Source organism: Pogona vitticeps, chromosome 6 (assembly GCF_051106095.1).
Source record: "Pogona vitticeps strain Pit_001003342236 chromosome 6, PviZW2.1, whole genome shotgun sequence".
NCBI lineage: Eukaryota > Metazoa > Chordata > Lepidosauria > Squamata > Agamidae > Pogona > Pogona vitticeps.
In genome coordinates this window covers 78,637,402-78,661,581 of record NC_135788.1, presented here as the reverse complement: position 1 = coordinate 78,661,581, position 24,180 = coordinate 78,637,402, and the positions used below count along the sequence as shown (strand labels likewise).

At 39.3% G+C, this 24,180-nt stretch overlaps 1 protein-coding gene across 6 annotated transcripts in view; it reads left to right on the top strand.

Annotated features, from left to right (window-relative positions):
- Nucleotides 1-24,180, top strand: part of RPRD1A (regulation of nuclear pre-mRNA domain containing 1A) — a 44,420-nt gene that overhangs the window by 8,281 nt on the left and 11,959 nt on the right. Inside the window, exons 2-8 of one of the 6 annotated variants that reach the window (XR_012088541.2) lie at nt 1,826-1,955; nt 3,077-3,183; nt 3,268-3,359; nt 4,907-5,033; nt 5,122-5,297; nt 7,075-7,168; nt 8,413-8,499. Coding sequence is in view for 4 of the 6 variants with exons in the window: in XM_020804910.3 (XP_020660569.1) it covers nt 1,826-1,955; nt 3,077-3,183; nt 3,268-3,359; nt 4,907-5,033; nt 5,122-5,297; nt 8,398-8,442 (677 nt within the window). In the remaining 2 variants the exon portion in view is untranslated. Of the gene's footprint in view, nt 1-1,825; nt 1,956-3,076; nt 3,184-3,267; nt 3,360-4,906; nt 5,034-5,121; nt 5,298-7,074; nt 7,254-8,397; nt 8,500-24,180 lie in introns of those variants that run through there. The other 5 variants (XR_012088540.2, XM_020804911.3, XM_020804910.3 and 2 more) reach the window with 5 other exon arrangements.

Below are 24,180 nucleotides of genomic sequence, written 5' to 3'. Positions count from 1 at the left end.
ACCTCTATTAGCCTTTGCCCTGCTTCGTTTTGAACTGCAAGGCCAAACCTACCTGTTGTTCCTTTTATCTCTTGACTCCCTACTTTAGCATTCCAGTCTCCTATAATGACAGGAACATCTTTCTTTGGTGTCAGTTCTATAAGGTGTTGTAAGTCTTCGTAGAATTGGTCAATTTCAGCCTCTTCAGCATTGGTGGTTGGTGCATAAACTTGGATTACTGTGATGTTGAAAGGTCTGCCTTGGATTCGTATTGAAACCATTCTATCATTTTTGAGATTGTATCCCAGTACAGGTTTTCCCACTCTTTTGTTGACTATGAGGGCTACTCCATTTCTATGGGATTCTTGCCCACAATAGTAGATATGATAATCGTCTGAATTGAATTCGCCCATTCCCGTCCATTTTAGTTCACTGATGCCCAGGATGTCAATGTTCATTCTTGCCATCTCCTGTTTGACCACATCCAGGTTCATAGATCTTACATTCCAGGTTCCTATGCAGTATTTTTCTTTACAGCATCGGACTTTCCTTTCACTTCCACGCATGTCTGCAACTTAGTGTCCTTTCAGCTTTGGCCCAACCACTTCATTAGCTCTGGAGCTACTTGTACGTTTCCTCTGCTCTTCCTCAATAGCATGTAAGATGCCTTCCAACCTGAGTGTCTCATCTTCCAGCATCATATATTTTAGCCTTTTTTTTTTCTGTCCATGGGGTTTTCTTGGCAAAGATACTGGAGTGGCTTGCCAGTTCCTGCTCCAGGTGGATCACGTTTAGTCAGAACTCTCCACTGTGACCTGTCTGTCTTGCGTGTCCCTGCATGGCATAGCCCATAGTTTCTCTGAATTACTCAAGCCCCTTCGCCACAACAAGGCAGCAATCCGTGAAGGGTTCAGTGATGTTGAGAAGACTCTGCTGTTCCACTAGATTTTTTGTCTTCTTGACTGAATAAGTATTTTCATCTTAGATTAAATGTGTTCTTTTGTTTTATTATTGCTTTATCTTATTTATGTACAAAACTTGGGATACTTTAAATGGTGATGACATCATCAGCCAAGAATGTTACTTGGTAATTTGAAGCTTCCTAATCTGCGCCGCAGCCCCCGCCCCCGATTCAGAATTGGGACTAATGATGGAAATTTTCAGATGTTAAAATTTAATTTTCAGATGTTAAAGGTTAATATTCATCAGCCATGGATGTTAATCTTTAAGGCTTCCTATCTCACCCTCCCCCCCCCCCCCGAGGGTCCCAGAGGCTTCCAAGATTGAAAAGAATCCTTCAGGAGCCTCAGATCTTCCTGGAGGAGGGGAGAATAGGAAACTTTAAAGATTAACATCCATAGACGATGATGTCATTATCATTTATGACCACACTGCTCTGCCAAGAGGATTCCACTCAAAATTGAAAAGTGAAATGTAAACATCTTCATAGATTAATTTGTATTTGGAAACAATAAAAAGGTTGTTGTGCTCAATTTGCATGCAGAATGAAAAAGGGTTCATATTGTTCCCAGTGTTCCTAAATAGAGTGGGTAATTTTTTAAAGTTTGTGGTTATAAATGCATGTAAGAAAAAGAGTTATACATCTAGAGCATGGGGAGAGAAAGGAAAGAATTGAAGAAGAAACATCCATTTGTATTGCATACTGATTCAGAATTGAATCCATATTAAAGATTTGGAGTTTAAATCTTTGTATAAGTATGAAACTCACAAGAATACATTCGCTGAGGTCTCACTATGAACTAAGATGAATATTATTGGAAGGGAAATGCATTTTGCTAGTTGCTTAAAAATTGTTACAATATTTTCTTCCTTTGTTTTGCTTCAGCAAAACCAAACAGGAAGCTGACATTTTTGTATCTGGCCAATGATGTTATTCAGAACAGCAAAAGAAAAGGGCCAGAATTTACGAAAGACTTTGCACCTGTCATAGTGGAGGCCTTTAAACATGTTTCCAGGTACATTATATTTTTTCATTTTATTGAGGAATATATTTGCTAGTGATGTGGTCTTTCTAGAAAACCTTTGTGGGAAAACCATTCAGGCAATGTTCCCTGTGAGTTGGGCGTGGACACAGGGACGTGCAACTCTGCCTCCCTTCACACAACACTCTTGCTGCTCTATGCAGTGATCGTGTTCATCCCCTTTGGTTCTGGTTGCTACCCTGTTTCCCTGAAAACAAGACATAACCTGATAATAAGCTCTAGTAGGATTTTTCAGGATGCTCATAATATAAGCCCTACCCCAAAAATAAGCCCTAGTTAAGTGAAACCCCGCCCTCCACCATTGTGCAGCAACCAGAAGATGACATGACTGTCTTTGAATAAATGTAGATTGTTGTAGATGGAAAAAATAAAACATCCCTTGAAAATAAGCCCTAATGCATTTTTGGAGCAAAAATTAATATAAGACCCTGTCTTATTTTCGGGGAAACATGGTACAGAACTTTGCGCGGGGGGGGGCAGAGTCATGATTGCACACAGGGGTGAAGTCATGAGAGAGAGAGGTAGAGTTGTGCCCAGCAGGGCTGAAAATTAGAGAGTATGTTGCATTCATGTGAATTTACTTAATTTGTTTTTTCTTTGAATTACCTGATTTTAATTCCCCTTACCATTAAGTATCTGAAACATCTATCTCCCATTATGAATTTCTGTTCTCCATAACTTAATGTTGGAAAAAGGAATTCAAGTTGAAGATATGTGGTTCATGAATAAAGCTTGTGAGTGTGCATTATTTCTATAGGTTGAAAAGTGCTGCTGTTCTGAGATGTAATTGTATCAAAGAAAAATTACTCTAGCTATGTATGTGAAAAATATAAAAACACTACTGGTTTGTCATGCTTTGCAGATTTTTATGAAGCAATGAGATATTTTCAGCAGTTAAATTTAGAATGTTCATCCTGGGTATCTCCAATAGAAAGAGGTCCTATAGGAGGACCTCTTTTCAGTTTATCGATTAAAATCCAAATAACAATTTATTATTAAGTAATTTAATATAGGTTTTTTTGGCTATAGTTTCTGCTTACTCTACCATACTCCCATTTGTACTGGGGCGAATTTGTTTTTTCTCCTCACTTCAGTGAAACTGATGAGAGTTGTAAGAAGCACCTTGGTCGAGTGCTCTCTATTTGGGAAGAAAGGTCTGTTTACGAAAATGATGTATTGGAACAACTTAGGCAAGCTTTATGTAAGTAAACTTCAGTGCATAGTTTTTATATTTCATATATCCTCCCAATGTGTTTTTGGATTTTTAATATTTTCTCTCTTTTAGATGGTGAAAAGAATCCAAGAAAACGCACATATGAACAGATAAAGATTGAAGATAACTGCTCAACACAGAGTTCTCCATGCGATCCCCCACAGGTAGAAATAATTAATGTATAAAATTAAAACCCAAGATGGAGCCTTGCTTCCACTTTTTATAAACCTTTTCAGAAAGAATCACATATATGTACATTATTTAGTTATGGGGAGCATCTGAGTAATTATGGCCAGTAGTAATCTTCAGTGTAACTATTTAAATGTTGAACTCCCAGAAGCCCTAGTTACCAGGAGCTACTAGTGCCCTCATATTTTGGCCTAAATCCAACTGTTAGTTGGACAGATCTTCAAGAGAATGCTGAATGATATATCAACATGGAGTCAGTGGATTTATTGTAGTTTGAAAAACAATTTAATTTAGACCTATATGCCTTGAGGGAAGAGATTATGATTATATATACTTCTGAATTTCAGGGGGAGTTTTTGCCATTACATAGCTAAAACTTTAGAACCCACAGAAATGAGTGAAGTTACTGGCAAGTTTAGGGGGGAAATACTAAGGAGAGAATAATGCAGTAGACTAGAGTTCTAAAACAGAAACAAGTGGAGGGCCAGGTCATAAAGATTGCTAAAAAATAAATTTTGAAAAAGAATAAAATGGACAGCTGGCGATAAGTATGAAGGGAATGGAGTGGCTGGAATGAAAGGATAGAGGAAAGAGACTTAAAACAGTACAGAAAGGATTGTCTCATCTGAATGGATCACTTCTGACACTGAGAAACATTTCTAAATGTCATTCAGGGATGGACAAGAGGACTGTTGATGGAAATCAAAAATAGAAACAACATCTTTGTGTAACTAGAATTGGGCATTGTTTTGCTTCTCCAGTCTCCACAAAAAGGTATCAAGGAAGAGAATAGTTACTCCTCATTCTGACTCAATTCTTCTTTACTTTATATTGTTTAAATACCTTGCTAATCTGAGTTCTGAAGCAAATGCCAACTTATTCTCAAGACTAAATTTTGGAAGAAGATGTAGCTGAGAAAGTGGTCAATGACAGGTCTCCAGTTTTACTACTACTGAATATGGTGCGTTAAGCTTACTGTATTTTTCAAGAACCCTGCAGTACAGGTTGGACTGAAGCTGACATAATACAACAAGCCTGCAGTTGCTTTTCTTTACACAGTGCAGGTTGAGTTGAGAGAGCTGTGCACAATAAATGTGCAGTGTAGTTCACTATTCTAATGTAGATTGGAGGGTTATATTGAGAGAAGTGATACCCAATGTGATGTAGTGGATAGAATAATGGACTAGGACTCTGGAAGTCTGGGTTCAAATATTTGCTCATCTGTGGAATCTCACTGTGGATGGGGAACTGGTAAAACTACTTTTTAAATATCTTATTTACCTTGAAATCCCTTTTAGGTTGCTGTAAGTTGGTTCCGACTTGACGGCACATAACAAATTGAGAAAAGTACTAGTCTGTAGATATCCTACAGTACAATCCATTGTTAACATTGCAGGCCAAATAGGAATACCTAAGTTTCCAGTTCTGGTCTAACACTTTCACCATGACACCATACTGACTTGGTCCCATTGTGCTACATTGATACCTGATAGTTTTCTAAAGGAAAGCACTCTTTTTTCAGACTGCAGATCTCATAAGAGCATTACAAGAATTAGAAAATGCTGCTTCTGGAGATGCAGCTGTTCATCAGAGGATAGCCTCCTTTCCTGTAGAGGTCCAAGATGTATCCTTGCTTGACAGAATAACAGGTAAATAAAATTATGTGTAACTCAAGTGGCAATTGCAGGGCAATATTATTTATAACGTTTAACATTCTTGTTCCCCTTTACTTTATAGATAAAGACTCTGGAGAGCAGCTTTCCAAGATGGTAGACGATGCGTGTATGTTGCTGGCGGATTATAATGGCAGATTGGCAGCTGAAATAGATGATAGAAAACAGCTAACTCGAATGTTATCAGACTTCCTGCGGTGCCAGAAAGAAGTCCTCACAGAGAAAGAGCAAACATTGGAAGTGCGTGACTTTGTTGTGGTAGTTTTATTCTCTAGCTTTTCTTTCTCTACTAAAATGCTTTTCTGTGTTTAAAATTTCTGCCCAGAAAATACAGGGAAGCTTGGCAATTTTCCCAGTTCTGTTACTTACATATTAGGCACAGGTGGCCTCTGTGGTTTGAAGGGTCTTCTGCTGACCAAGCTGTATCCCTATCTGGACAGTGTTCTGTGCTTTGGTTTCCACAGAGTTCTGTAGTGTGCTATACCTGTGGCTGCCTTTGGAGAAAGTTTCAGTAGCACAGCTAGTGCCGAATGCAGTGGCTCGGTTGGAAATGTCTAATTATAGAACATCTATTCTGGCCCAGTTGCACTGTGCACTGATACCATTCGAAATGCTACTTTTAATCAATTAAAGCTTTAATACTTGGTGGAATACCTTGCTAGGCATAAACCTGACTGTATTCTGACACCAGCGTCTGAGGTGTTACACTGAAAATTTCTCCAAGGAAGACTAAGGATAACAAAGGAGAGTTTACTTCCAGTTTTGGGTCTGTGTAAAGAATATTTTCCCCAAGGAGGTCAGTCTGTTCCCAGCATTAGCATCTGCCAGGTCAAAACAGTATTTGAAAAGATGTGGTTGGCCAGTTTTAAATATTGGATGTAGTCCAGTTGATTAGTGCTATAATTAGTTTTATATTTTGTTGTTACTGGGTTTTTAAAAAACTTTATATATTAAATCTAGATATCTAGAGTTGTTTTTCTTAAGAGAAAGACAAAACTGAAATAAATAATAATAATCATATAAATACAGAGATCAGCAATAATTCTGTGATATTTAATGGCTCAAAAATACAGAAAAACCATTATAGTATCTCTTAGATCTCTTAGAAGTTTTTGTCTTGTTCAGCATTACAAAATATGAGATACCCAATTTGATTAAGAGCTCTGGATGATTAAGAAGCTTGCTTTTTAAAGATATTTTGATGTTGTAGTAAAAATATTACCCTACACTACTTTTATTTTACTGATGGACCAGGCAGCTAAGTTCCTTTTTAATAATATTAGTCATATCTACTTTTGCAGTCTTTTCCGTGTAAGAGGAGGGCATCCTCACTTTATTTACTTGATTATACAGTATTATGTTGCATTAATGAGTAAAAAAATTCAGTGCTATAAAGAGTATGTAATAAAGTTATATTAAAATTCTGTCTTAAGAGCAACTAGGCAACAGCAAACTTTTAAAAAAAAGCTTGTTGAAAGAAGCAAGTTTTTAATAAATGCCAAAAATTCAAGAGGATTTGGCAGCTCTCTGATTTTGTAATTTGAAGGAGTTCCAGAGGATAGTGCTATAACACTAAATGGTCTGTTCGGAATCATCATTGGCAGAGGTTTTGATAGTTTAGGAGCCACTAGGGAAGTATCTGCTGATAGGTACAGCAGCCAGACTTGCAGGTAGAAGGTCAGACAATATGATTTTGATTTGTTTAGGCCTTCGTAATCTAACCTGGTAATCTATAGTTAATCAGTACATTTCTCTCAGAATTTAATGGTCGGATGTTATATTTGTTCATATTACTATACTATCCCTGTCTATCTTGGATTGTTTGAGTGGTTACTTTCTTTTATTTTAACTTTATAAATGTGAAAGTGCCTTTTTGGACATGGTATAATTTTGTTATTAAACAGCATATTCCACTGTTTTTAAACACACAGATTTTGCATATTTTGGAAATGATAGACTTCCCATTTCATTGGTCTCAGCCAATATAGGCATGTTTTTTGTTAATTTTTCTTCTAAGCTGGATGCACATTTGTGAATCTAATAAGGAACACAAAGGAAACATAGGTCCACTCAAGAATAATTGTCTGTGTTTAGTAGCACCTAACTCCCAGGTAAGTAGTATAGGACTGCAGCCTAAGTTTTATAGCTCAGGAAAACAAGGCAACAGAATGAAAAAAAATGTTACTTTATTTCCTTCTCCACAAGATATGTATCTAACTGTCCTTATGAATATTTCACTAGATGACAGCTTTTAAAGATTCCATCTTCAGTTAGCATTTTTTTAATGTGGTTCAATTGTGGACATCACCTAATTTAAAATGGGTTGTAATGCTGGATTATTTGCATGCTTCTTTGTTTAAAAATGCTTTTAGCTTACGTTTTGCAGGTTCCCTTTTTCAAGACTGGAGAAACTTTTAAACACATACAGCAGACATGCTTATCATCTTTCTATAAATCTATACAGTGGTGCCTCGCTTAACGAGCGCACCATATAACGATTAAATCGCATAGCGATCCGTTTTTTCGGATCGCTAATGCGATCGCACAATGTTGTTCCAATAGGGAAAAATTCGCTTTGCGAAGACCGGTAAGCGTTTCGCTTACCGATCTTCGCAAAACGACCCCCGCCGATCAGCTGTTCGGCGGCCAAAATGGCCGCCGGAAGCCGGGAAATGGCCTAAAATGGCCGCGCGCAGCGTTTTCGCGCCCTCGTTAAGCGAGGCGAGGGCGCGAAAATGGCTGCCGGCCATCCTGAAGCTTCGCTGAACGGTGAGTATTTGGCCTATTTGGAACGCATTAAACGATGTTTAATGCGTTCCAATGGAAATCGCTGCCCTGTTCAGCGATGCTTCAGCATAGCGAAGGTTAATCCGGAACGGATTAACCTCGCTATGCGAGGCACCACTGTAGTTGCAATTTTCTGGCTTGAGTGGGGTGGTGCTCTTAGTTGCGTGTCTGTTTGCAGAATGGCGTAATATGAGCATTCCTAGTAGTGGTAAAGCTTAATAATTACTTATTCATACTGAACAAATTTCATTTTAAAGGCATGCTCACTTGTGTTTTTTCCACATCCTGTTAAGTGAAATCAGAGTTCATCCTATTAGGTATTTTTAAGTCTCTAAACTGGCAGCCTCTGAAGTGATTTAAAAATTTGAAGTTAAATCCAAAGCAGACACTGAAACTTGTGAACATTTGTTATGCCGTAGACTAACAGAACAAATTTATTATATGGTAGCTTGTCAGAAAAGACAGTATTATTGATTTAAAGTTCTTCTGACTTCCATGTGGGTAAGTAGTGTTTTACTACTTTTGTAGTAGGACATCCTTAACATCTATTTAGGTGTTTGTTTTTCAGGTGAGGACTATGGACCTTTTCTTCCAATGATGACACCTTCCATTATGTAGTAATGCATCCTGCTAAAAATAAAGTTGAGAATCAAAATCCTGTTTTGTCTCCTGTTTTTCGAACTTGAAAAACCTACCTGCATCTGCTCCAGATTACCTTTTAATCATTCTTTTCATATTTTGCAGACACCAGCTAAACAGAATGACATTCCAGAAGCAAAATACATAGCAGCTAATTTAGTATTAATTTGCTTTATCAGATTTCCTAGAAATTTGAAAATCTGCTTTAAATTTTACTGTATTTTAAATAATTAGGTGTGAGTGACAATCAGAGTTTGTTTAGAATTCAAATATGCATCTTCCAACAGCCTTTTATGAGAATTTTTGAATTCACATATTTCCATTAATGAGTTATTTTTCATGTGGTCCGTTCAAGTGACAGGTTTACCACATGATTACCTTTTCTCTGTTGGCAGCTACCCTGTTTCCCCAAAAATAAAACCTAACCTGAAAATAAGCCCTAGTATGATTTTTCAGGATGCTCTTAATATAAGCCCGACCCCCAAAATAAGCCCCAGTTAAGTGAAACCCCGCCCTCCACCATTGTGCAGCAACCAGAAGATGACATGACTGTCTTTGAATAAATGTAGATTGTTGTACATGAAAAAAATAAACATACCCTGAAAATAAGCCCTAATGCATTTTTGGAGCAAAAATTAATATAAGACCCTGTCTTATTTTCAGGGAAACACGGTAATTATATAAGTTATAACCAGTGTCATCTAGTTAGGGTAGGGGAGAGCTTTCTGTAAAGGACTATATTTCATCCAGGATAATGTGTAAGCCATATATTGGTGGTAGATATGACCATGCCCCCACACCATAACTTTTTATTACTCACCCCTGTATTCTCTGACCTGTGGCTTGAAAAGTTGGTGGATGCTTAGCAATTTGCCCAGTCATTTCTATTACCATCCCCTTCTGTTTTGTCATACGTAGGAGGGTCTTTGCTTGGCAGCCATATCATGATACCAAACAGTAGCAATCAATGATATTTTAATAGGATCGTGAAAAATGGGTTTGTGTCATCCAGGGATATTGGAGCAGAAGAAAAACCCATTGCTATGAGCCCAGCCCTGTATGCATTTACTCTGCTGGAGAAACTAGAGGGACCATGTTTTCCCATCACAACAGTGGGATGTAATTGGAATAGGATCTTTCCCTCATGAATCTAGTCTGTTGTGAAAAGTGACTTTCATTTTCACAGTCTTCCTGATCTGGACTTGTTAAAAAGAATTTACAAGAGTGCTTGGATTATAGAGTGAAATCTTCCACAATCCCATTCCTCAGTATCTTGAGTGAGGTCAGGTTTTATCCTACTTTCAACTCTGGTCCCAGATTCCAGGCTGGTAACTATTTATCTTTATAGCACTCAGGGGATCCATGGATAACTAGATCAGTCCTTACCTGCATGTTACTCATTTTCACATACTTGTTTGGGTTCAATTCCATTGTGTAACAGAATTTAACATGGAGATTACGTTCCTGATTTTTTTTCCCAATTCTGCTCTGCTTATCCCCACTTCGAGCTCCCAGTGAAAAGAAGACAGCCTGATTTCTTCTGTTTTTGCTGAGATGATTCTTGATAATCCTAGTGGTAGTAACATGCAGGTTGTTTGTGATCTAGTTTGATGCCAGTTTATCTTGTTGAATAAAACTTTTATAGGAGTCACTGCAAACTAAACCAGCTTCTGGTTGCATGACTTCATTTCAGTATTCACGTCAGCACCAGCACTCCCTGTCCCATTTCTCAGGCATAATAGAGCATTATTAGAAATGATAGAACATAACCCTCAAGGGCTCAAACCCCCCAGAACTCTTTTACAGCCTTTCTGGTTATTGTCACCATTTTATTTTTAAGAAATGCTGGATATGGGTTAAAACAAGACATACCAGGAGTACATGCCTTGTTTAGGGTCATTTAGTACACCTAAACAAAGTATGCAATCTTCGTGTGTCTTTGTTGTTGTCATCATTGGTTTTTTTGCAGATTTGCTTTCTTTGCTGCTGCTACTATGCTGTTGAGGCTGCAGCTCTTGGTGGTTTGGCAAGGTGGATTTGTTCCCTCCCCTGTCTTTGCCTTGCAAAACTGAACACTTTCAGATAATCACAGTTCAGTGCACCATCCAAGTTGTTCTCCTTAACCCCCGTTATCACAAGTGGAAGTCAGTTTGTTTCAGTAAACAGTAGCAACATAAAATCATTGTTTGTTGGGGTAGTTAGCATTAAAGTTCACATCTAGTGCTATACTGTACTCTGTTTAGTTAATGTTTTCTGAACCCCACATACCCATGCCGGAAAAAGAGAAGCAGGGAGAGAACCTACAGGTACCTTTATGTAAAAAGCTTTAATGTTAGTAACTGGTTGTTATATACAAATTGCAAATACAGCAGGACTGCGGTATCCTTGGTGAACAGGGATTGGTTCCAAGCCCTCCCCTCCTGGATGCCTGGGATATAGCATAGATATTATTTAGTTCCCTCTGTTGACTAGTTCTGGTAGTACATCTTGGAAACATGTCTTTCGGGCTGGGTGTTTAATATTTTCAGGCCGCAGATAAGTGAAATCACGGGTATTGATCACACCAATATGACAGTCCTACTGTAATTTCACCCATCTGTCACAGGGACTCTTCCACGAGGTGCAGATCAAACAAAAAAAAAAATCAGCTCCTATAGCATGGATGGCACCTCTGCCCCTTGGGTCTAATAGAGCCTGAAGGAGATCTCTTTGGTGTGTTAAGCTTCTCCCCTAGGCCTCTCCCCTTTGGGGGCTGAAGTGCCTCTATTTGGTGCCACAACTTAATGTGAGTCACGGATTGTGTACTTCTTCCTTAATATGGTTGTCAGTCAGAAATAATTTGCCCAGTAGTGAGTTTTAACTTGAAGAACCTTTGCTTTCAAACTGTTGAAATCACTGCACTGGATACAAAAATCACAAACTAGAATACATTTGTATTAGAGATGGGCATGGACAATAAAAATGGTGGTTTGTGATGGTTTGTGGTTAACCATCAACCACCTGGGAAACAAACTGGTTAGTGGTGGTTCAGGCCCATCTCTGCCCTCCCCTGCTTCTGTCATCTTCCCTATTTGCCTTCATTGCCTTGGTCTCCCTGGGTGGCCCAGAGAGGCAAGGCAGCAATGGAGAAGCCATCCAAAGGAGCCTGGTTGCAGCCTTTGTGCATATGCCCACTGGCCAGCTGGTTGCCAGGGAAGCAGCATTTTTGGCAACCAGCTGGTTGGGGGGTTCATATTCAGAGGCAGTCAGCCAGCTCCTGGCTTCTCTGCAGCTGCCATCACCTCTCCAGATGATCCAGGGAGGCAATGGTGGTGACAGAGAAGCCAGCTAGAGGAGCCCAGTCACCTTTGAGCATGTACTTGCCTCCCAGCTGATTGCCCTGTTCAGCTGGGAGGTGGGTGCATGCTCTGAGGCAGCAGTTGAGCTCTTCACTGCCTCTGAGAATGCAGTTGCCTCCCAGTTGATCACACTGACTGGCTTCACTGCAAGAAGTCCAGTCACTGCCTCAGAGCACGGCATTTGGGTGCCTGGAGAGAAGGCAAAGGCGTGGGCAAGAGGAAGTAAGCAGAGGCAGTGGGCACAGCAGGAAGGGGTGGGTAGTCAGGCCTTCACCTTTTACCAAACCACATGAAGTGCCAAAGGGGAAAAATCCAGTATTTTGCTTTGGCAGGTCATGAACCAAACACTGTCTACTTTTTTGGTTCATGGTTCACTTAATGTGATCTCTATAATGTTTATCTTTCATGCATATTTAGGGGCTTTGGCATGAAAAATGAGTGCGTTTTAACAGCTGCCCCATCAAAAACACTTAGAAGTAGTTTGTCTTCTGTAGGGGCCTACTATTTAAAAAATACAAGCCAAAAGCCCTACTAAGCATGGCACGGTGCTGGTACAGATATTTGAATGCCATTTGTAATAAGTAATAGTCCTTATGCTTGGTACATCCTATCATGCTTTGTGAGGGAGGTATAACTCACCGAGTGGTTTTCAGTGTGACTATTTCTCAATGTCGCCCTCTTTAAGTACATTGTTTCATGGTAGAAAGTGGTGACATTAATCAGCTACAGATACAGGCTTAATTTTTAAGCTTGATCATTTCAAGGTTCGGATTTTTCATTTCTCCAGTACAAGATTATTCTAACCTGGATCCAGCACCCAGTTATATGCCTTTTGTCTCCACTAAAATTCTTTTTTGCCACTTTCACCCCCAAAAGCCCATATTCATGTATATTTTTAAGTGTAAACATTTAAATACATTTTCATTTGTGAACCTTACTAGAACCTCAAAAATATATGGATTGTGTCAGCCTGGGCTTGGGTCTGGAAGGTGAAAAGTGGGTAATCGCACATTAAAATGTGAATCGCATGACCTTCTACACATCCCTTGCTCAAAACAAGATCCTCTGAAACAGTGCTTAAAACAATATGTAGTTGCTTTTAAAGGCACATGACATGGCAGCAGTTTGTTTTACCTATATCTTAATCGACCATATAGGCGGGATATAAATAAAATAAATAAATAAATAAATCAGTAGTCACTAGTGCTGAAATGTAATGTGAAGGCAATTACATTTGTCCATGTGTTAGGCTCCCCTCCCTTGTGTAGCACTACCATAGTGTTACAGTTGTTTTGTTTTGTGTTCTCAACCAGGGTCCATAATTGCTGGTTATTGTTTGAAAACAGAATTTACTCATGCCCTGTTTACTCCTAACCTGGAACATAGCAGTAGACAACCTCATGTGTTCCAAATGTTTTGGATAGGAATGCTCATAATCCGACTGTTTGCCATAATGGCTGGGATTATGCAAGTTGAATGAATTTATTACGGTCGGGCGACCAGCTCATAAAACATATTTATGGCTAAAATATTCAAAATGCAGTTTAAAAATATATAACCAATTCATAAAACATGTGGCTAAAATATACAAAATGCAGTTTAAAAAGGTACAATCAGTTCATAAAATGTCGTTAGAATATACAAAATACAATTTAAAAAGTACAGCCAGTTCATAAAACATATGGTTAAAATATAAACAATGCAATTTTAAAAGTGTACAAGAAATAATTGTGTACTGGCTGTAAAATATGGGGAGGATCAAATACAGCATGTTTACAGCTATCCTTTGAACCATTGGGTCATCTGGAAAACTGCTTTGGTCAGGGTCTTTGGGTTATAGGGAGTCCTTACATATTTGTAAAGATCTGTAAATATTTCCTCCCTTCAGTTGGGACCACAACATTTCGCTATGCTTGACAATAAACCCCCTTCATGCTAAAAACAATCAACCTGTGAACTCAGGAGATAATAAGGGAGTTCTGTGCCATTGCTGCTGCACAAAATTTTGCTGCAGAGCATGTAATAAGGGAGTCTTGATCTGAAAGAAGTAGCTTGATGTAAAATTCATCGGGTCTCCCTGGATATCTGAGAATGATTGGGCTCAGGAAGTTGGTGTGTAAATCTCTATAGAAAAGACAGTACAGTAAGATATGACCTACAGTTTCCATTTGGCCATCATTACATGGACACAGGCAATCTGAGATAGGTACATGTTGAAATCTTCCCTCCATGAGCTTAGAGGATGAAACATTAAATATCGCTAAAGTGATGACTCTTCTGGTCTTAGTTGACATTGTGCTTGTCACACTTGCGATTATGCAAGATAGATCCTCAAACATTTGGAGAGCACAAGGTGGTTGTGCCAAATGCACATCATGTAGTAATTCCTGGTTGGTATTACTTCTGTAAATGTACTGGTGCCAACATTTCTGACTCTCTGGTAGACAAATATTGAAAGGCTGTGTCTTCATCTTTCTAAATACAGTGGTGCCTCGCTTAACTATGTTAATTGGTTCCAAAAAAATCGCTGCTAAGTGATTTCATCGCTAAGCGAAATGCGGTTTCCCATTGAAATGCATTGAAAACCGGACAATCCGTTCCAATAGGAACGAATTGCCGTCCTTAAGCGAAAATTGCCATAGGAAACATTGCTAAGCGAAATGCAGTTCCCCAATTGAAATGCATTGAAACCTATTCAATGCATCTCAATGGGGGGAAAAATACAACAACAAATTAAAAAAGAGTCAGAGTCAAATTTGGTCAACAAGGGTTTTATTAAGTGCACATTATGATTTCAAACATTTTAAACAGTAAACTTTAACTTTATAAATAACAGAAAAACATTTTAAAAACAGCAAACATGAGGCTGTTTAAACCATCGTTAAGCGAAACAGGGGACCCAAAATTTAATCGCTATGCGAAGCATGGTCCCAACCATCGCTAAGCAAAAATTGCCCATAGGGACCATCATTAAACGAAGTGTAAAAACGCTCTGAAAAAGTTGTCGCTAAGTGATTTCGTTGTTAAATGAAGCAATCGCTAAGCGAGACACCACTGTATAATATAGAACTACAGTGTCCTTCTCTTGGTTGTAGTTCAAACATGCTTGTTACGTATGTAGTGCCCACACTATCATATTGCTGATAGAACATTGCTAGAATTCTTTCCTGTCTGGGCAAAGTTATCCTTTGTACATTAACATGATTGCAGTGTTCATTTTGATCTTAGCTGTATATTGGACCTAGCAAAACCCTTTCATAGATAATAAGGCCCTTTAGTGTTAGGCTTTAAAAACAGATCCCTTCTGAACAGATGAGGTGGCTGTCCTCTCCCTCTGCAGTACCCCATGTTACCTGAAAATTTTTTAGCATTGAGGTATCCTCCAGAACCCGATTCACGGATTGTTGCCTTGTTGTGGTGAAGGGGCTTGAGTAATTCAGAGAAGCTATGGGCTATGCTGTGCAGGGACACCCAAGATGGAAGGTCATAATGGACAGTTCTGACTACATGCGATCCCCCTGGAGTAGGAACTGGTAAGCCACCCCAGTATCTTTGCCAAGAAACCCCCATGAACAGAAAGAAAAGGCTAAAAGATAAGACGCTGGAAGATGAGCCCCTCAGGTTGGAAGGCGTCCAACAGGCTACTGAGAAAGAGCAGAGGACAAGTACAAGTAGCTCCAGAGCTAATGAAGTGGTTGGGCCAAAGCCGAAAGGACGGTCAGCTACGGACATGCATGGAAGTGAAAGGAAAGTCTGATGCTGCAAAGAAAAATACTGCATAGGAACCTGGAATGTAAGATCTATGAACCTTGGTAACCTGGATGTGGTCAAACAGGAGATGGTAAGAATGAATATTGATATCCTGGGCGTCGGTGAACTAAAATGGACAGGAATGGACAAATTCAATTCAGACAATTATCATATCTACTATTGTGGGCAAGAATCCTGTAGAAGAAATGGAGTAGCCCCCATGGTCAACAAAAGAGTGGGAAAAGCTGTACTTTCAATACGAATCCAAGGCAGACCTTGCAACAGCACATTAATCCAAGTTTATGCACCAACCACTGATGCTGAAGAGGCTGAAATTGACCAAATCTATGAAGATTTACAACACCTTCTAGAACTGACACCAAAGAAAGATGTTCCTGTCATTATAGGGGACTGGAATGCTAAAGTAGGGAGGCAAGACATAAAAGGAACTACAGGTAGGTTTGGCCTTGGAGTTACAAATGAAGCAGGGCAAAAGGCTAATAGAGTTTTGTCATGAGAACAAGCTGGTCATCACAAACACTTTTCCAACAACACAAGAGGCGACTCTACACATGGACATCACCAGACGGGCAATACTGAAATCAGATTGATTATGTTCTCTGCAGCCAAAGATGGAGAAGCCCCATAGAGTCAGCAAAAACAAGGCCAGTTGAGGTGATGGCATTCCAGTTGAAGTATTTAAAATCTTAAAAAATGATGCTGTTAAGGTGTTACACTCAATATGCCAGCAAGTTTGGAAAACTCAGCAGTGGCCAGAGGATTGGAAAAGATAAGTCTACATCTCAATCCCAAAGAAGGGCAGTGCCAAAGAATGTTCCAACCACTGTACAGTTGCACTCATTTCACATGCTAGCAAGGTTATGCCCAAAATCCTACAAGGTAGGTGTCGCGCACCCCCAATGTGCCCTGTTAGTTTTCCCACTCACGGGTTCACCTTCAAACACGACTTGTTCTTTTCACCCTTTTTCGCTGCCACCAGAGGATATTACCCTCAGTGTACCACTTATGAATCTCAGACTATTGCTGCCAAATATAACACGGCTTATTTATGGTTTGGTAGGTAAATCACAGAAGTAAACTCATTGATGTTCTTTTATAATTCATTCAATAAACGTGGATTTGATTACATATACGCTTGCAGGTATTCATTCACTTTGATCAAGGTCTCAATATTCTGACAGTCTAGGTATTTCTTATTACTTTTAACTCTTTTATATTCTCCAACGCACCAAATTTCCAATCTCTTGTCTAAACCCTTCACAATCTTCTCCTTAACTGACTCTCTGTCTCCCCCAGTTCTCTTGATTCCGCCCATCCTGTCCTGTCATAGGCTCCTGCACTAGAGCTCTAAAATGACTGACATGAGGGACATGTGGGCTGTCCTCCACATACCTCCCCCCTTGGAAAGTTTTATCATGGGGTAACACCTACAGTAGGTTACACTCATTAACAACGTATGATATAACTTACCAATATTTAAAATATCTTCTTTAAAACATTTCTCAGTTAAACATATGCCATATATACTCACTGAATTACACAATTTAAAGCATATTAATATTATTACTTTATATTTAGATTATGTTTATCGACATTTTTATTACTTACAATACAAACCTTACCATTATTTCATATACAGTGGTGCCTCGCATTATGATGTTAATTCGTTCCAGCGAAATCGCTGTAGAACAAAAACATCATAAAGCGATTTTAAAAAGCCCATAGAAACGCATTAAAACCCAATTAATGCATTCCTATGGGCTTGAAACTCACCGTCCAGTGGAGATCCTCCATAGCACGGCCATTTTCGCTGCCCGTGCAGCGAGGAATCCGAACCAGAAAACAGCGGGCGGCCATTTTTTTTACCCGGTGGCCATTTTGAAACTGCCGATCAGCTGTGCGCAAATCTTCATTTTGCGTTAATTGGTTAGTGAAGCAGGTAACCAATCATCGCAAAGCAAAAAAAACCCGTAGGAAACATTCTTTTGCGATCGCAAAAACGTCTTCGTTTTGCGATTTCTTCATTAAACAAAGCGCTTGTCTTGCGAGGCACCACTGTATAACTTACATTTTTATTTATTGTTCAAATTAATACACACTTAGAACTTTTATTTAGAATAGTTTTTATAACATCAAAGTTACATTTTACATTAGTCCCTTTTGTCAGTCTTCCGATCTTCTTGACAAGGCATCGGCTATCACATTTTGCATTCCTTTAACACTCCGGATCTCAAAGTCAAAAGTCTTGTAGGAGTAGGGCCCACCTCATCAACTTATTATTGTTCGCTCTGATAGTCTGCAACCACAGCAGTGGGGAATGTTCTGTGCAGAGAACAAAATGTCTTCCCCAAAGTACGGTCTGAGCTTCTGTAAAGACCATACAATCACCAGACACTCCCGCTCTATAGTGGAAAGATGTCTCTCACCAGCCTGCAGCTTCTTGCTCAGGAATATCACCAGATGAAGGTCCCTATTGTCGTCATCCTGGCTCAGCAGAGCTCCCAGTCCAGTGTTGGAAACATCTGTGAAGACGGTGAACTCTTGATGGAAATCTGGTGCTCTCAGGATAGGGCCGGTCATCAGCACAGTTTTTAACTTCTCGAAGGCCTTCTCACAGTCGCTCGACCCCAGGATCTTGTCAACTTTTCTTTTATGGGTTGTCCGATAAAGGGGCTGCTATTTCACTGAAGTTCTGGATAAAGCGCCTATAATAGCCAATTAGCCCCAAGAAAGACCTGACTTTTTTCTTTGATGTAGGTCTAAGTCAGTTGCTGATTCAATCTTTAATGTTAGGGGTTTGATTCTGCCTCCCCCATCAATATGGCCTAAGTATTTTAACTCGGAGTTACCCAGCTGCCATTTACTAGCCTTCACTGTTAATCCAGCCTCATTTAACCTCTGTAGCACTTTCTCAATGTGGCACAGCTGATCTTCCCACGTTTGACTATATACAGTGGTGCCTCGCAAGACGAGCGCCCCTTTAACAACGAAATCGCATTACGACGAAGTTTTTGTGATTGCAAAAGCAATCTCAAAACGATGTTTCCTATGGGGGAATTTTGCTTTGCAATGATCAGTTCCCTGCTTTGGGAACCGATTCTCACAAAACGACGATTTTTGGCCAGCTGATCGGCGATTTCAAAATGACCGCCGGGTAAAAAAATGGCTCCCCGCTCTTTTCTGGGACGGATTCCTCACTGCACGGGCAGCGAAAATGGCCGCTGGATGGTGAGTTTCAAGCCCATAGGAATGCATTAATAGGGTTTTAATGTGTTTCTATGGGCTTTTTAATTTCGCTTTACAATGTTTTCGTTCTACAGCGATTTCGCTGGAACGAATTAACATCGTAATGCGAAGCACCACTGTATTTTTATATCAATGATGTATGCTACAGTGAATTCTCTAAACTTGATCATGTTTACATGGACCACTCTTCAACCTTCCTCTCCCTCCTCCTGAATTATGTAATTTACTTCATTCATCTTGGATATTATTCTAAAAGGACCTGCCCAAATTAATTGCAGCTTATTCCCTTTTATAGGCCACAGCATCAGGACTTTCTCTTCAGGACTGAACCATCTTTCTCTGGCCTTTTTCTCGTACCATAACTTTTGCTTCCCTTGCTGGCTCTGCAAGTTTTCTGCGGCTAACTTCAGAGATTGTTGCAAGGAATTCATTAAATTATCTATGTACTGGATTATTGTCTCAGGGTCTTCTCCCTTTGGTTCCTCCCAATTTTGTCTGAGTAAATCAAGGGGTCCCTGCACTTTCCGCCCAAATAACAGTTCAAATGGACTGAAACCAGTGCTTTCCTGGGGTACAGACCGGTATGCATATAACAAGCATGTGATCCCAGTCATTGGGGTTTTCAGCAGTATAAGCCCTGATCATTCGCATTAGGGTCCCATTAAATTTCTCCACTAATCAATTTGTCTGAGGATGATATGGGGATGATGAAATATGAGTTATGCCACAAAGTTGCCAGAGCCTTTTCATAATCTGGAAGTGAACGATGTTCCCAAGTCAGTGACAATTTCTGAAGTGAAGCCCATGCGACACATATAGTTCAATAAGGCATTTGCCACCGTTTCGGTCTCTATATTTTGCAATGGAACAGCTTCTGGATATCTAGTGGCATAATCTATTATTGTTAAAATGAAACGGTTTCCCCTTCTAGTTACTTTAGGTCAGTGGTCGGGGAACAGGGGTAAATTACCCCAAATGGGGTAAAAGTGAAAATCCTGGTGGTAATGAGCAAGGGGGTAATGTTGGCTTATAAAACATTTTTTTTTTGGGGGGGGGGGAACGTAAAAAAGTTCCCCGACCCCTGCTTTAGGTAATGGTCCCACAATGTCCAGGCCTATGTGTTGAAATGTGCTTGATATAATTGGTAAAGGGCACAATTTAGCTTTAGTTTTGTCATTGCCAGTACCCTGCCTCTGACATATGTCGCAGCTTTGACAATATGATCTTATTTGCTTCCCCATCCGAGGCCAGTAAAAATTTTGCGCTATCCTCTGCTTTGTGCATGTGATTCTCAAATGAGCAGCAAAGGTGTCTGTATGTCCCCTTCTATAATCTTTTTCCTATACTTAAAAGAGATCATCACTTGTTTGTGGATGCTTTCCCCTCCCCCTTTAGGATTTACCAAGACCTCCCTATATAACAGGTCTCTGTCCACAAAGAATCTTTCAGGGTACTCAGAGGTTATTGGTCCTTCTCTGGCCAACTTAAAGCATTGTTGTAAAGTAGGATCCTGTTTTCGTTCTTGTCTAAAACTGTTTTCATGAGGATTCCTTATAGTCACTATTTCAACTAGTTCATTTGCTTCATTTTCTCCTATTGCTTCATCAGGGATCTCACATTTTTCCTCAGGTGTTTCTTTCTTTTCTATCTGGGAGTGAATAGTTATCAAAACACTCTTAACATGCTCAGATAAATCCAACCCAATCAAACAAGGGGCAAGAATTTGATTTGTGATGGCTTCCTTCCACATTCCATTCCACCCTTGATACTTCATGTGTACTTTAGCCATAGGTAGAGTAATTAATTCAATCCCAATCCCTTTTATGGTTATTTGTTCATTTTTCATGACATATCCTTCAGAGACAATATCAGAATGCTGAGGAGCCTAACGCCGAGGGAGGCCCGGAAGGAAAAGACAAGAAATCGGGCCTTCTCTGCGGTGGCTCCCCACCTCTGGAACAACTTACCTCCTGAGACTTGCGGGGCTCCCTCTCTGGCTACCTTCAAGAAGCAATTAAAAACTTGGATGTTTCGGCAGGCCTTCCCATCACATAACTCATGACCTCTTTCTTTCTCCCTTACTGTGCTATGTTTTGTGTTTTCCCATCATAATGTAGTGTTTTATGGTTTAGAATTGTTATTTACATGTTTACTGTATTATTTTTTAAGATTGTTAGCCGCCTAGAGTGGTCCTCGATTGACCAGATAAGCGGGATACAAATAAATAAATAAATAAATAAATAAATAAATAAATAAATAAATAAATAAATAAATAAATAAATAAATAAATGACAGTTACTTGAGAGTATGAATCTCTCAAAGCTAGATACTTAGTATTATTTATATAGTTTCTCCGGAGCAATGAAGCAGCTCCTGGTTGCTTTCAATAAGATAACACTGCACAACATTTGCTAAAGGTGGCTGTTTTTCCTGGCTCTCTGCTGTAGCAGTCACAGCGCCATTTTCAACTGCCTTAGCGTTCTCTCTCTGCTGTTGTATACAGTACACCTTCTTGGGCAAACTTCCCCCTCCTTTTTGCTGACTAAATTCTTTATTCTTTGATGTCTGACACTGAGAAATGAAATGTCCTTTTTCTCCACACCCATAGCAAGTTTTAGGGACTGTTTGTTCAAAGTATGGGGGCTTGTCTCCCTTCCCTTCACTGCTTTTATACCTCTGTTGATATTGCTCTGAGGGTTGGTCCCTAAAATGACTTCCAGTTACCTGTTTGTTTCTCTGGTAATCTCTGGGTTCCTTTCTGTCCTCCCAGCTTCTACCACCAAATTTGACCTCAGAAAATTTTTGGTTTTTGATTTCTGATATATAATCAGCTGTCTCACTTGCTTGCTGAACTGTTTTAGGATTTTTATCTCTGACTAAATATCTTAGTTCTCCAGGCAGAACAGAATTGTTCTAGCCCAATAATATTTTTCATATCCTCTAAAGTTTCAACATTAGCTTGTTCTAGCCATTTTTCCAAGTATCTGAATAGATCTGCTCCTAATTGAGAATATGATTCCTCAGGCTTTTTTGTCAATGCTCTAAGTTTCCTTCTAAGGTGCTCAGCATTGATTCCAAATCTCACAAAAACCAGTTTTCTGAATGCTTCATATTCTCTTGCTTGATCTTGTGGCATTTGAAAGTAAATCTCAGCTAGTTCCCCACTTATTAGTGATATTAGAATGACCATTTTCTCTTCTCCTCTCACATAATCCCAGTGCGCCTCCTCAAACAAGATCAAGAATGATTCTGGGCAATCACCCTTTCTAAATTGAGGGAATTTCTTAATGCCCACTTTTGAGATTCCCTCAGCTGTATTATTACTGTTGTTATACTGTAGTTTAGAGAGGCCAATTCTAATTTTTTTTCCATTTCTTATTGGTATTCCATTTCTTTTTCTATCATTTCCAGTTGTCTCTTTTCTACTTCAGCTCTTTCTTTTCCCCTTTCCCCTTATAACTCCTTTTGTCTGATTCAGCCTCAGCCCTAGTCCTTATTTCTAACTCTTTTAATTTGAATTCCTGCTGCAACCTCCATCTTTCAAATTCTTGTGAGGTTAACCCAGTTTTAAAAATACATACAATGATTATCAAACAGCCATTTCCCCTAACCTTGCCCTTTGCAGCTGGTTCAAAGCTGATCATGCAATGGATGTGCCAGGAAAGAGGGAAGCTGTTTGTGTGATTCCTTTGTGTGCACATTTGTTTTCAACAGGATTTGGCTCATATAGTTTATTTATAAAGCAGCTGTGTAGATGGGTACTGAACAGGGAAAATACTTTAATCCTTATAAATGCAACATAATAACTTGCTGAATAGGTGTGGCAGATTGTAAATATGTATGACTGCCCATGAAACAGCATGGGCAGATAAAGCTTTATTGGAGGCTTTAATTACCAGAAAATTAAGACACAATGCACAATCTAGCATGCCAGCCTCTGCGTGGAATATGACTGGTATTTTTCAAAAGAGTGGTGTTACTTAGTGTTCTTGGATTTATAAGAAGAGTGAAAGAGAAATTTATTAAATTGCCCCTTGCCAAATAGGTGTGTTTGTTTTCTGTTAGTACCATGTGAGCTGTATGACCAGAACTCGCATCAGGCCATGGTCTTAAAAAAACCCCATAAAGCCTTACTTTCATTGCAGACATTTATGTTCTAATTACTAACACTGGTGAATATGATTCTTGTTCAGTTGATGCATGAGTTACAAAGTGAAAAACAGTTTAAATGGCTGATCTCTTTAATTTTGTGGTTTAAGGTAACACTGATTGTGGCCTTGAGGGAGACTTGACTTGTATAAGAGAATTTAGTATGATATTTTCTGAAACACTACACAGAGTGTGAGATAGTAGAACAGTTTTATTTAGTCATAGAATCATACAGTTGAAGGGGAGACACATTGATCTTCTCACCTCCTATTTGATCTGGCAAATAAGAGGTACAGCATCACTGATAGACAGCTCCCCAAACCTCTGCTTACATACCAATTGGCTCTTCTACCAATTACAGTGATCGTTTTCCTACAGTGGGTAGGAAAACAATCAGTGGGTGAACTGCTCTTACTGGTCAGAAATGTTTCATAATGTTCAACCAGATATATACTCTTCTATAGAATGTCTTTTTTAGATTTTGGCCTTGCTCCAGAATTGGAAAAAAGCCTTACCACTTGTATGTTTTTCTAACACATTCTACTATCATATCTCTGCTTTCATCATGGTAAACACAACCATTTCTTTCATCTGTTCTTCATAGGCCTTGCTTTCCATACCCTTGATGCTTTGCACTGTCCACCTCTGAAAACATTCCCATTTGTCTACATCCTAAAGTGCACCACCCAAAACTGGAAAGAGTACTCAAGACAGGATCAGGCTAGTGCAGAAAAAAGAATATTGACATATTTTGAAAATGTCTGTAAATGCTGTCTAATATCACTTGTTCCCTGTGGTCTCTGTGAATCACACATATGTTTTCTGTGCTTGCATAGAAAGCAACCTTGAAACTTTCCAGAGCCTAAGGAAAAAAATGTTTTCCCCCTTCCCCAGCATACTGCGCATGTCCAGACACAGTGTTACACCTCTCACCCAGTCCACCACACAAGCAGCATCTTGAGAGAACACTGGAACCTTACTTAGAATTCTGTAATTCTCTGAACTGTAAATAGTTTTTCTACTGTTTTGTTTTTCCCTGACCATTTCAAAAAAAGGGAAAAGAATTAGTACTATTGTCATGTTTAGCGTTATCAAATTTCCACTGTTTCCCACCTAGTTTTATAGCTTCTGGGGCGCATTTCAAGAAATGTGTTGCTTGTGGGGGCAAAGTGCCTCATTCTGACAGATGAGTT